The sequence below is a fragment of the Bos mutus genome, chromosome 8 (genome assembly GCF_027580195.1).
Source record: "Bos mutus isolate GX-2022 chromosome 8, NWIPB_WYAK_1.1, whole genome shotgun sequence".
NCBI classification, from domain to species: Eukaryota; Metazoa; Chordata; class Mammalia; order Artiodactyla; family Bovidae; genus Bos; species Bos mutus.
The window spans coordinates 40410667-40424775 of NC_091624.1; the positions used below are offsets into that span (position 1 = coordinate 40410667).

The following is a 14109-nucleotide window of genomic DNA, read 5'->3' on the forward strand; positions in this document are numbered from 1 at the left end:
AGGTGTCTAATTAAGACTTGTAACGACTTCTGTCGTGTGGAAACAGCAGTGCTCTGGTGGCAGGGGCATTGCCCTTTGCCAAGGAAAACCTGGCCAGCTCTGCCACTTCCTAGCTGGTGATTCTGGCTCGGAGCCTGACTTTGGGCCTCACTGTCTTTGTCTGAAAAATGGAGGCGATCATAAGGATTCCACTGGGGAGTCGTGGGGAAAATGTGATAGGGGTGCAGAGTCCCCAGGTGAACCCTGCATGTGGGAAGTATTCCTCATTCGTGTTGGGTGGTCTCAAGGAGGAGCTGGGAGAACACATCAATCCTCGGAGACCAGTCGGCTGGCCTCAGGCAGATCTTGGGCTCATCACTGAACTCCTCTGTTTCCTTATTTGTGAGATGGTAATGGTAATAGTGAGCTTCCCTGGTGGCTCAGCAGTAAAGAATCCACCTGCCAATGCAGAAGACGTGGGTTCGATCCATGGGTCAGGAAGATTCCCCTGGAGGAAGAAATAGCAACCCACCCCAGTATACTTGCCTAGGAAATCCCATGGATGGAGGAGCCTGGTGGGCTACAGTCCATGGGGTCACAAAGGAATTGGACAGGACTTAGTGACTAAACAACAATGACAACAACAAATGGTAATAGTACCTGCCTCATAGAGTTTAGGGGAATTGAATTATTACATGTAAAATTTAAGACCTTGTCTGACATCGGGGTCAAACATACGTGTCACACGTCCATATGGCAGTGTATGCCACTCAATATATGTGGATTTCGCTCCTAGAGTTGAGTTTAGATAGTCTGATATTTGGGTCACAATATGGTCCACACCAGAATCCAGGAAAATAGAGGGAGGCAATTGAGGCACCCAGGGACGTTGACTAGGGCTTATTCATTAATAGATCAGGACTATAGAATGATACTTGCTTCCCAGGTGGCGCAGTGGTAAAGAATCCACCTGCCAAAGCAGGAGGGATGGGTTTGATCCCTGGGTCAGGAAGATCTCCTGGAGTAGGAAATGGCAACTCACTCCAGTATTCTTGCTTGGAAAATTTCAGGGACAAAGGAGCTTGGCAGGCTAGTCCATGGGGTCACAAAAGTCAGACATGACTGAGCACATACACACACACACACAGAATGATACTAGCAGCTAACACTGAATTCCTGCTATGTTTAGGCAGTGCCCTATAAGCACTTTATGTACATTAACTTGTTTAACCCTTGTATCAACCCCATGAGGGAGGTACTATCACCAGGCCCATTTTACAGATGGGGAAACAAAGGCTCAGAGAGCGTAAGCAACTTCCCCAACATCATACATCCAGTAATGAGCACAGCTGAGGGACTTTCCTGATGGTCCAGTGGCTAAGACACTGTGTTCCCAAAGCAGAGTGCCTGGGTTCGATTTCTGGTTGGGGAACTAGATCCCACATGCCGAAACTAAAACCAGGCACAGCCAAATAAATAAAAATTAACATATATATTAATTTTAGAATTGCAGTGCTAAAGAAGCTGCTTGAGAGTCCCTTGGACAGAAAGATCAAACCAGTCATCCTAAAGGAAATCAACCTTGAACATTCATTGGAAGGACTGATGAAGCAGAAGCTCCAATACTTTGGCCCCCTGATGTGAAGACCCAACTCATTGGAAAAGACCCTGATGCTGGGAAAGACCGAGGGCAGGAAGAGAAGGGGCGACAGAGGATGAGATGGCAGGATGGCATCACTGGCTCAATGGACATCAGTTTGAGAAAACTCCAGGAGATAGTGAAGGACAGGGAAGCCTGGCATGCTGCGGTTCATGGGGTCGCAAAGAGCTGGGCATGACTTAGCGACTGAACAACAACGGATATATATATTAAAAAAAGAACACAGCTGAGAGTCAAACCTAGGCTTCAACTCTGGCTCTTAAACTTATGCCGTTAACCTCTAGTCCCTGTGGCCTCCCCAGGCCTACCAATCAATTCTGCCCAACAGCTGTACAAAGAAAGAGCATCAACTTTCCCTCCATCCTCAGAGCCCCACACCCTTCAGTGCCCAAGAAGAGAGACTTAGGAGTGGACTCAGCCCAGGCCTTGCAGAGCAGGGAGGAGATGGGTCATCTCTGCCCAGTTGGGGAATGGGAAGTAGGGGTCAGGGAAGGCCTTACAGAGGAGGCAGAATTCGGGCTGGACCTTGAGGAAGAGTCAGGATGTCGTAAAGTAGGGACGGGAAGGAGGGTGGATACGCCAAATCCAAAAAACACTGTATACTCTTATCTTCTTGGCTGCTCTACAACAATTGACTGTGGTGTCCTGAAACCACTCTCCTGCTCATAAAGGAGTTCCCTTTGTTGCCTGGGAAACACTGTAAATACTCTTCAGGGCAGCTGCTAATCACTTGTAGCGTCAAGGCTTAGGGATCCTCAGAGAAGTCCTCCAAAGTGACTCTTTCATCTGACATCACCGAGACTTGCGTGATTGTACAAGATAAGATTCACATATCACGTGCATTGCTGGCAATAAGCTGAGAACTGGGAGGCAAGTGAAAAACAACCTCTCAGGAGCCAAACAGATGTCAAAGTCCATTCGCTAATGCCGTTAGATTTATTTAAGGTTTACTGTTGAAAGAGTAGACTTTGGAGTTAGATAGTCCTAGAATTGAGTGCTGGTTCCACCACTGCTACCGGAGCAAACTTGGCCAGGTCTACTGCCCTTTGAGCCTCGAGACCCTCCTCTCTCCAGCAGGGATAGCAGTACCTACATCATGACACTGCTGTGAGGAATAAAGAGATCATGCATATAGAATGCCAATACTTTGCACATAATTGGCCACAGGGAGTGGCCAATTTTATGATGCCATCTTCTTCTATTCTCCCCAGCTTTTAAATGTTTCTGTCCCCTACAGTTCCATCTTTCATTCGGTTATAATTCTATGGCTTCAACCAGGACCATGGGTATGTTTTGTGTGTGTGTGTTAGTAACTCAGTTGTGTCTGACTTTTTGTGACCCCATGGAGTGTAGCCTGCCAGGCTCCTCTGTTCATGGAATTCTCCAATCGTGCCTTGGTTAATCTGAATTTTTTTTTTAATCTCTAGCCTACTCCCAGGAGCTCTGGGCACACTGCTGAAAAAGGATGGTGAGTCTTGTGGGAGATATGGAGGGAGCAGGCTGAAGGCATACAAGGTTTTTCTAAGGCAAGGCCATATGTCCGCTAGAGCAGGGGTCCCCACCCTAATTGCCAGTCCATGGCCTGTTAGCAACTGGGCTATATTGTAGGAGGTGAACAGCAGGCAAGTGAGTGAAGTTTCATCTGTATTTATAGCTACTCCACATTGCTCACATTACTCCTTGAGCTTTATCTCCTGTCAGTTCAGCTATGGCATTAAATTCTCACAGAAGAATGAACCCTATTGTGAACTATGCACGCGAGGGATAGAGGTTGCACGCTTCTTATGAGAATCTAATGCCTGATGATCTGAGACAGTGATGCTAGCGCCAGGGAGTGGCTGCAAATACTATCATTAGCACAATAAACGCAGTGCACTTGAATCATCCTGAAACCATCCCTCCCACCCCAGTCCGTGGAAACACTGTCTTCCATGAAACCAGTCCCTGGTGCCAAAAAGGTTGGGAACCACTGCTCTAGAGACTAGGGCCAGCCCATGTCAGTGCAGAGCAAGAAGGGAAGAAGTGGGTCCTGACAAAGTTGTCCTATGCCTTCTGACAAAGCAAACCTCCTAAACAGGAAAGAAAGGAAGCTCTACCCTCCTCAGTGCTCCTCAGGGCCAGGGACTATCTCGGGCACCTGTCCATCCCTGGTGCCAGGCCCAGAGCCAGGCACAAAGTGGCCAGACAACACTGTTGCGGAAGGGCACTTAAGTAGTTGTTGAAAGAACGGAATAGGCTTTGGAATACACACAGTACTACAATCGCAGACTCTGATATCATAATCTAGGTTCTACGAGATCCTGGGCAAGTTAGTTTTTCTAAGTTTGCTTTCTCATATACAAAATGAAGCCAACAGGAATTCCCTGGCAGTCAGGTGGTTAGGTCTCTGTGCTTTTACTCCAAGGGGTCAGTTTGATCCCTGGTCAGGGAACTAAGATCCCACAGGCTGCATAGTGCAGCCAAAAAAAAAAATAATAATAATAAGGCTAACATTAGCACCCAGCCTTTAACGTTGTGGGGCTAACTAAAAGACATAACACAAAGAATTTAACACGTGCCTGGCCAATCATTAGTGCTCAGTAGTCATTACATGTTGTTATTATCTGTGGTGAAATTTCCAAATTCCTCAGTAGAGGAATGAAAGAATCCAGGGCAAGGTCAGTACAAGACAGCAAAAAGGACCACAATTTTTAAGTTAGATTCAGAACAAGGAGAAGAACAAGGAAGGGGTAGGTTCACCGTTGAGGGATGACGTAGAAAGCTAAGCAAGAGAGATAGGGAATTACTCAACTCTCAATGAAAGTTTGTTGTAAAAAAGGATGATCTTCAAATTACAAAAAATAAACATCATTTGAAAAGGAAAGAGAAGCTCAATAATATAGGAGGAGAGTCAGCAAGCGCCTATTTAAATTGGCTTTTGTCTCTAGACTCAAAAATGACATCAGAGGACATTCAAATAACTTGCAGATGTGATCAGTGTCTGTAATCTTGAGAAGTCAGAACAGAATCTTTCCAGTTTTCAAAAGGGGTGTGTGCGAGAACGTACGCATGAGTGTTTGGGGAGGAGAGTTTGGAGTTTAATTCTGGGAATTGCAAACCATGGAGTTCAATGTTAATCCCCAATTCAACAGATGGTCTGTGACCATTTAAAATAGATAGCCTGTGACCATTTAGAAAAGAAACACTTGATTGCTAGGAGCCAGTTTGGGTTCACTGGAAACAAGACACATTAGACAAATCTTACTTCCTTTTAAAAAGGGGCTTTACCAACCGGTGAAATAGTACTTATGTTTGCTAAGGCAATCCACCCACTTACTTGGTATTTATTAATCACTTCCTATGCCAAAGACATAAAGATGACACAGGCCTGGTCTCAGAAATGGCTCCTACTGTGGTTGGTCAACCCAGTGGTGACCTGTGGCTGACTGGTAATGACTCTTAAAGTAGTCATCGCTAGTGGAATAGCTCTGCCTGAAGTCTGCACATTACTGGGGCAATGTCAATTCAGAGGGAGATCTTGGGATCTGCTTTGATTCATGTCCTGTTCAACATTTTGATCAAAGGTTGAGTTTAGAAGACCCAGAAGACATGCATATCCAATGAGCTCATGACAGAGTGAGAATGGCTACCTGGTGGATGGTAGAATTCTGATTCAAAATGATCTTGAAACCTGTTGGAATAAGCAATGTGACTGATAATAAAATCTAACCCAGCTCAAGGTTGCACTAGAACATTAAGTACCAAGTTCCAATCAAGGGATATAAACCCTGAAAAGCTGTGGGTGCAATAAAAATATGAAGGACATGGAAGACCCAAGGGTGGGTGAGAGATCCAGACTCCACGTGAAAAGCCTGTGAATGGATCTGAGAAGCAAGTAGAAAAATGCGTAGCACATAATAAATGCTCTTCATGAGTTAGCATTTGTATACAACTATCAGTAGAAGCCTCCCATCCTCCTGGGCTTCCCTAGTGGCTCAGATGATAAAGAATCCACCTGCAATGCGGAGAAGGCAATGGCACCCCACTCCAGTACTCTTGCCTGGAAAATCCCATGGACAGAGGAGCCTGGAAGGCTGAAGTCCATGGGATTGCTGAGGGTCAGACATGACTGAGCAACTTCACTTTCACTTTTCACTTTCATGCATTGGAGAAGGAAATGGCAACCCACTCCAGTGTTCTTGCCTGGAGAATCCTAGGGATAGGGGAGCCTGGTGGGCTGCTGTCTATGGGGTCGCACAGAGTTGGACACGACTGAAGTGACTTAGCAGCAGCAGCAGCAATGAGGGAGACATGGGCTCAGTCCCTAGGTTGGAAAGATCCCCTGGAGCAGGGAATGGCCACCCACTCCATTATTCTGGCCTGGAGAATTCCATGGACAGAGAAGCCTGGTGGGCTACAGCCCATGGGATCACAAAGAATTGGACACGACTGAGCGACTTTCACACTTTCCCATCCTCCTGTGGGGTGAATGAGTACATTTCCCAGGCAGGTCATTCACAGCCACAAGGACTCAGCTCTCCTACTCGGGGGTCCTGGCAGAGGAAGTGATGCTCAGTTACCTTCTCCCCAGGTGTGACCGAGATGCGCCATACACAGTGCATGTGGGCAGAGTAGCCATTGGGGTACTCGGGGGAGGAGAAGTTGCCTGTACTGTCCTGCAGGGTCTCTCCACAGGCTGTCAAGGAAAGGAAATGATCAGATTGCTTGCTGCAGCTGCCCAGTCCCCCCAACCTTCTGGCTTCTCATCCTGGGCCCTGGTGCCCTTTGGGGGACAGCAGACTGGTTGAGCAGAGCAAAGAGTCTGGGATGGTTCTGTCCCTTTAAGATCCACCTCCTTCTCCTCTTTTTCTATCTAGTGCCAGGGATGCCCTGTTGTCAAGGCAACAAGGCTTCCAGAGTTAAGGTCAAGCTCCTTGGGAGGGCCTCATTCTGTCTCACTTCCTGGGAATTGCTTTGCACGCCCCCGCCCCCCAACCCTTGGCTTTTTCTACTCCCACTGCCCCTCACTCTCAGAGACCCTCAGAAGGTGGGTGGCTCAGCATCTCCCCATTAGAACCGAGCCCCAGTTTGGCTCTGTAACTTGAACACTGCTCCTACCTGGGTGCCCCCTCCTCAGAAACCAGGCTGCCTCTAACTTTTCTAAGTCTCACAGCTTCAACCTTCTTGGCCCCAGGGCCTGCCCTCCACCTGACTCTGTCCCGTCCCCACCCCTGCCCTGACCTGGGCACTTGTAGAGCTTGCGTGCCTGGGCAATGTCCCCCTTGCTGAGTCGTGTCCTCTGGCCAATGGGGGGCTTCACCCCATTCACCTCGTACTTGGGAACGATGGTGTCCAGGAAGATGCCCCTGGGGAGGAGGAGAAGCCCAGGCCCGGGTGAGAATCAAACGGAAGGAGGGTGGCTCGCCTGCATGCACCCAAGGTCACGACCCTGCCAGAGCCCAGACATTCCTCAGCAGGGTCAGGGACGGGTGGAGACATCTCACCCTGTCATTACACTGCCCACTGACCAGCTGCCACCCTGCTCCGTGGCAGCCACGCCACAGGGCCTGGGGGAGCCCCAGGAACACTTGGGAGGTTGAGAACACAGACCTAGGAGGCCCTGGGGACCCACCCGTGCCCTGGCTCTGTCTGGCCCACCTCCCAACCCTGGGAGACCTCAGACCCCCTAGTCAGCCGTGTCTCAGCCCTGCTTCTGAGGCCCCTTGTGCTGTATCAGCCCTGCCGACACCCCTCCCAGGACTACCCAGGGCCAGCCCTTCTTTCTTCCTGATGGCACCTGGCACAAGGCCAAAGGGCAGGTTCCACTGTGGTCAGACCAGACCCCAAAACAGCCCCTCCAGCTCCTGACCCATCGTGTCTCCTGTCCCCCCATTTCCTGCCTGCTGGGTCCCGGGTGTTTCCATCTGGGAAGATCAGAATGCAGGCAGAGCAGGCAGCCCTCCACCTCCCCAGGGCCCCTGACTCACACCCAGCTGGCTGGACCTCAGCAGGAGATGGGGTAGGATTGGTGGGAAATGGGTGGTCTGTGGGTGGGGGCTGGGGTGACCTCACCACCCTTCCTTGGTCTATTCCCTCAGGTCTGGAGGCAGGAAGAGAGGGTCTAGAAGGAGCGACTGAGGAGAGGGGAAGGGCCAGTGTCTGGGAGAACAGAGATGGAGGAAGAGGGCAGAGCCAGGCATGGGAAAGGCCAGGCGTGGCGGGTGAGGGAAAGCCTGAGGAGGGGGAGGGGCAGAGTCCCATACTCTGCTAAGGAGAAGCTGGGATGGGGAGGCTGGGCCAAGACTGCTGGGGGTTCTGCCTGTGGTTTCTGGGAACCTATGCTTAGTCATTCAGTCCTGTCTGACCCTTTGCAACATCCCCTGAACTGTATACCATCAGGCTCCTCTGTCCATGGGATTCTCCAGGCAAGAATACTGGAGTTGGTTACCATTCCCTTCTCCAGGGGATCTTCCCAACCCAGGGATCAAACCCAGGTCTTTCCCACTGCAGGCGGATTCTTTACTGTCTGAGCCACCAGGAAGCCTGGGCTCAGGATAAAGAGTAGGTGTATATGTGCTCATGAACTAGGGAGCGGGGCTGATCCAGGACAGAAGCCAGCCTTTGTACAGATCAATTACAAAAAGGCAGACCCACCAGAAAAATGTGCCCCCTTTGGCGGATGGTTGAGGGAAAAACTCAGCTCCCTTGGGCTGATACAGCTCCGGGGCCTTGGCATCCCACGTGCCTGGGCAGCAGCTGGGTTTCACCCTCCTGCGGCCACTGTGCCCAGTACTAGGTGAGGAACCTAGGCCCTGGGAGTCCCAGTCCTGCCACCGACCCACCATGGAAGAGAGCAGCAGGGCAGGCAGCACCCATGGGTCCTCTGCTCCAGGGCCTCAGCCACCCAGGGGCCCACTCTTGTCCTCACTGATGACCCCAGTGGGGCAGGCTAGTGCAAAGTGGGAGGTCTACAGAGGGCAGGGCTGGGCTGCCCCAGAAGAGGGGGGCCCCCATCTCTCACCTGGAGAATGTGTTCCGGGCATAGTGCATGATACTGTCAAAATCATAGGTCTCCCCCAGGGACTCCACCTCCTGGACCTCCATCTTCAGGAAGTTATACTCCTGCCCTGTGAAGACCAGGAGAAGGGAGTGTGGGAGGGGAGGGGGCGGGGGCGGGCGGGGGCAGGTCTGTGGGGGTTGCAGCGCTACCTCTTTAGGGTCGGGGATGGGGTCCTCCCTGCTCTTGAGAGGTGACCCCCTACCTGGGGGTCCAGCAGTGGCCCAGGGAAGCCAGGGGGAGAGGCGGGTCTCTAGAAGAGTCTGTCCAGCAGGGTGTAGGTGGGGTGAGGATGTGCTGGAGAAATGACTCAAGGGACGATAGGAAGGAGGCGCCCATTTCTAGAACCACTGGGGAGATGAGAGCAGTGAAGAGGGGAGGAGAGGGAGGAAGCAGGAAGGGAGGGAAGAGAGAGCATAGTAGGGAGAAAGGAGAGAGAAAAAACCCTTTAGAGGACAGAATAGGCAGAGAGCTGAAGACTGGGTAAAAGTGAAGAGAAAGGCTGAGGCAGCATGGAGACAGGGCCGACCCCTCCCCAACCCCCACCCTGAAGGCCAGGTGGGTTCTGGCTGCTCCAGGCAGCCCTGTGTGCAGGACCTAGACCTGTCCGGGCCTCCATCTGACAATGGATTTGAGGTCCCTGAGCTGCCACTGACCCAGAGAAGATGCTTCAGGGGAAGCGTTTGGACCCCAGGCAGGGCTGGGACTGTAATACCACGTTGAGCAAAGGTGATGGCTTAAGGGAGCAGCTCCCACCCTGACCAGAGACCCTGGAAGGGCAGGCAGAGAGGTCTGTACCTGGCTGGATGTTCTCGCGCACGATGGAGACGTGGCGGTCTCGGTCGGGTCGTGTGTGCTCGTGCCAGAAGCCGATGACGTGACCCAGCTCGTGGACCACGATGCCAAACTTGTCACAGTTCTTGCCAATGGAGATGGCCTGGGGGCCCCCGCCACGGCGGCCCACGTAGGAGCAGCACCTGGAGGGCGGGGCCAGCTCAGGGGGGCGGTCCCGAGCTGGGGGAGTGCATCCACTCAGGGGCCGGGCGTGGCTGCCAGGGGGGTCAAGGAGCAGAGGGGTGGAGGAGGGGCCCGAGCGCGGGATGCCCGGGTTGTGTGCTGGGGTCTGAGCCACATCCGGGGCAGCTCCTGGGGAGATGCTCCCATGGCAGGAGGGGACACATGACCCAGGGCCGTGCCCGGGGGGACGGCTGCAGTACCCAGGACCGAACACGGGCTGGGGCGATGGCCGAGGGTACAGCGCCCAGGGGCCCCTGCTCACCCGCAGGGTCGGTAGGTGAACACTATATAGCTGTCCTCGTCCGTGCGCTCTAAGAAGGTGACACAGGTGTGCTTCTCCCAGTGCCTCATGGCCTGCCGGAAGACTGCCCTCTGGCTGCCTGCGGGGACAAAGGAGGCCAGGCTGTCACAGTGTCCAGGGGGCTCACCTCCACCCTCCGCTAAAGAGTCAGCCATTCATCAGACAGGCAGAAGGCACCACTCACACCACTGCGTGTGAGGCTGCTGGCGGGGGGGCCTCTACCCCCAACCGCCCCCACAGCCCCCAACATCATGCTCACCAGTGAAGTTGCCCCCAATGACAAAGGGGATGACTCCATCAGGCCACACCCGCTCTGGTCTGGACGTTGCTGCCCGCCGGCTCCGGGACCGGCTTTTCCATCTCCCACTGCTTCTCCTCTGAGGCTTCATACTAGTGTTCTGGCTGTTGAGGGTAGAGGAGTTTCCTGAAACTAAAAAAGGAAGCCATTGGTAGCAAGGGCATGAAGGGCAGGAGGAAGCAAATGACAACCGATCCTCATTGTCTAGGGGTTCTGTACCTGCCCACTCCCTAAAATTTGTAAACCCCCCCAAACCAAGACCATCAGCTCTTTCATGGTCACTGGCTGTGATGCAGAGCAGTGAGAAATTTGAGTCACCCAATGTACATGACCTGGGCTGAGCCTGAACAAGAGGACAGGCTGCCTCCCTATTTCAGCTCATTCTGTAGGTAAGTATCTTCTTCATAATTTAGTTAGCGCCACTTTTTTTGTGTTTTGTGTTTTTTTTTTGCATTTTTATGCCTTTTCTTGGTGATTTCACTGTCTAAAATGACCCTCTCCCTAACTCCCAAGTGCAAGAGGGCTGGGATGTATATAGAGAAAATACCTGTGTTAGATAATCTTCATTCAGGCTTGACTTACAGTGCTGTTGACCATGAGTTCAGTGTTAATAAATCAATGACATAGCAAATAAGATGTCTTTAAATAGAAACACATATATGACTTGGTTATGTGTTAACAAGTTGATGAAAATGTGACCAGAAGCTTGTAGGAACTTAACCTTGTATTTCTCCTAGGAGTAATGGCTCAGAATTCACTAATTCAGTGTTTGCAGTGACTTTATGGAATAACTAACTATAAGGTTATAGTTATAACCTTATAACTATAAACTGTAACTGCCATGAACAATAAGAATAGACTACAAGTAAATAAGAGAACAGAGGTGTACTCATTTCCCTGGACCTACAGGGAACCTGAGACTAGGAAACATTCCTGCTCAGCTAATGAAAGTGTTAGTCGCTCAATCATGTCTGACTCTATATGACCCCGTAGACTATAGCCCACTAGGCTCCTCTATCCATGGAATTCTCCAGGCAAGAATACTGGAGTGGGTTGCTGTGCCCTCCTCCAGGGGATCTTCCCGACCCAGGGATCAAACCAGAGTCTCATGCATTGCAGGCAGATTCTTTACCGCCCGAGCTACCAGGGAACTTTCATAATTGTGGAGCATACAGAACTTAATGTCTTCTTTAAGAATTCCCAAGTACAGGTCCTCATTTGACACAGTAGCTCTCATGCTGGACTGGGCAAGTGTCACTACCTACATTTGACAGATAAGGAAACTAAAGCCTAGGACTTGTCCAAAGTCAGATGGTAAGTGGCAGGTCCAGGTGATCCAAATCTCCATTCAGCTTTCCCCTTGTCTTTCCCCTTATCCCATGTCTCCTAGTCCCCCCACTAAGGTCAAATAAGCCTTGCCAGTTATCAGGCTACCAGGTCACCCTCCAGTGCCAGCTGCTCACTGGCATAGTTTGACCTTTACTCCATGGACTGCCCAGCGAAGATCCTCCCTCATGCAGACTGGACAACTACCCAGCACCACCAGAGTATGCCCAGAACAGGCCCCACTGAGAATCCCCCACTTTGGCAAGGGGAGGGTTATCTGTGAGCAGGACCACGGTGCAGAGCAGTGAGAAGGCTGGACAGAACTAAAAGAGCCCAGGGCCTCGACCCCACCCTCCCCTCCCCCATTCACAAGTGCCAGGCTGGCTGGGAGGTGCTTGGACCCACCGCTGACCTTGAAGAGCTTCAAGTCCAGCTGGGGAGAGAGAAGTATAAACAAGTCATTGCAGTGTGATTTGACTTGTGAGATGATAATAGTGTAAGCCCAGAGCAGAGAGAGCACAGCAACTGGTGGCCTGGTCATGCCTGGGAGACGATCAGGGAAGATTCTCTGATCAGGAAGATCAGAGAAGCTCTTGAGATAGGCCATGAAGGATGAGTAGAGGCTTGCAAAATGGGAGCAGGAGGAGAGGCCAGGAGGGATTGTGGGGTTGAGCAAAGAACTTGGGATTTAGAGTGTGAAGGCTTGGGTTCCTGTCCCAGTTCCGCCACTGACTAGCTCTGGGATCTTGAGTAAGTCACCTTACCTCTGTGACTCTTGGTTTCTGTACAGACAGTCTCTGATTTACGATGGTTTGACTTACAGTGTTTTGACTTTATGATGGGACGAATGTGATCCACAGTCAGGAGAAACTACACTTCAAAGTTTGTTTTTTAAGTTTCCTGAGCTAGTGATAGGCAGTGTCCTCTCCTGAGATGCTGGGCAGTGGCAGCAAGCTGCAGCTCCCCACCAGCCACACCATCGTGCCGGGAAACAACCCACACATTTGCAACCATTCTGTACGCAGACCATCATTCTATTTTTACTTTCAGGACAGTATTCAATAATTACATGAGGGATACATCATTTTATTATAAAATAGGCTTTGTGTTAAGATGATTTTGCCCAATAATAGGTGTATGTAAGTGTCCTGAGCACCTTTAAGATAGGCTAGGCTGAGCTATGATGTTCAGTAGATTTGGTGTATTAAAAGCATTTTCAACTTCACCTATTTTCAATTTATGATGGGTTTATCAGGATGTACCCCATCTTGGCTCAGATAGTAAAGAATCTGCCAGCAATGCAGGAGACTCAGGTCTGATCCCTGGGTTGGGAAGATCCCCCAGAGGAGGGAATGTCTACCCACTCCAGTATTCTTGCCTGGAGAATTCCATGGACAGAAGAGCCTGGCGGGGCTGCAGTCCATGGGATCACAAAGAGTTGGACATGACTGAGCAACTAACACACTTTGACTTTTTCACACTTTCAGCCCAATCATAAGGTGAGGAAGATCTGTGTCTGTAAAGTGGGAGTTGTCCTGACCTACCTTTGAAGGTGGTTGGGGACAGTCAAGTTAGAAAAAAGTACTTTTTGAAAGTACTTCATAAACTGTAAGCAAAAACAACATGGGTGCTTAGCTTTGGGTATGTCTACACTTGCCACTGTACTGGGGAAGGGATAAAGATACACTAGGAGAAGACAAGCCCTTATGCTGGATTCAAGTTCACCACCTCTGTCCTGGGAGGGCCTGGCTGAGAACAGAGGCATTCCCTGTTTCTCCAATTCTGGAACCCGTTTCTGGGACAGAGGAGGGCTGGCCTGTACCCAGTGTACCTGCAGCTTTGATGGAAGACCTGCGGGTTGCACGCTGTCTGAGGTCCGCAGCCTGCTGCACTTGGAAGGCCCTCAAGTCCTCCTCGTCCAGGGCGATGTCCCCAAGGAAGGCAGCTGGAGAGAGAAGAGGCAAGGACAGTCAGTCGCCCTGTGCAGCACTGACTGCCTGACCCGTGGCCACTGCCCCGGCCCTCACTGCAACTGTAATCCTCAAATGCCTTCTAAGGAAGAAGAGTAGTGGGGGGCCAGCTTTGCGGATCTTTTGGGAAACTCAAGCTCATTTTTCAGTTGAAATCTCATCAAAGCTGATGCTCAGCCTCACCAGACTCCTCAAAGACAGGGTCATTTCATGTATTCCATCATTCTTTAGCAAATGCCTAGTAATGTCTCAATAGTAAAGAATTCACCGGCAAAGCAGAAGATGTAGATGGGGGTTGGATCCCTGGGTCAGGAAAATCCCCTGGAGGAGGACATGGCAACCCACTCCAATATTCTTGCCTGGAGAATCCACGGGCAAAGGAGCCTGGTGGGCTATAGTTCGTGGGGTCACAAAGAGTCTGAGCACACAGCAAGCACCTACTGTGGGCCAGGTGCTACTCTACTGTTTAGCAAGACAGAAGTGGTCCCCACTCGCTTGTAGGAAACTGACCTTAAAGATATA

At 50.9% G+C, this 14109-nt stretch overlaps 1 protein-coding gene across 2 annotated transcripts in view; it reads right to left on the bottom strand.

Moving 5' to 3' along the window:
• The window catches only part of BMP1 (bone morphogenetic protein 1), a 47262-nt gene that overhangs the window by 25373 nt on the left and 7780 nt on the right, over positions 1 to 14109 (bottom strand). For both annotated transcript variants that reach the window (XM_070375502.1, XM_070375503.1), the window contains exons 2-8: positions 13449 to 13562; positions 10253 to 10423; positions 9955 to 10072; positions 9474 to 9652; positions 8640 to 8745; positions 6860 to 6984; positions 6199 to 6314 (exon numbers count right to left, since the gene is read on the bottom strand). In XM_070375502.1, coding sequence (XP_070231603.1) covers positions 6199 to 6314; positions 6860 to 6984; positions 8640 to 8745; positions 9474 to 9652; positions 9955 to 10072; positions 10253 to 10423; positions 13449 to 13562 — 929 coding nt within the window. The remainder of the gene's footprint in view (positions 1 to 6198; positions 6315 to 6859; positions 6985 to 8639; positions 8746 to 9473; positions 9653 to 9954; positions 10073 to 10252; positions 10424 to 13448; positions 13563 to 14109) is intronic.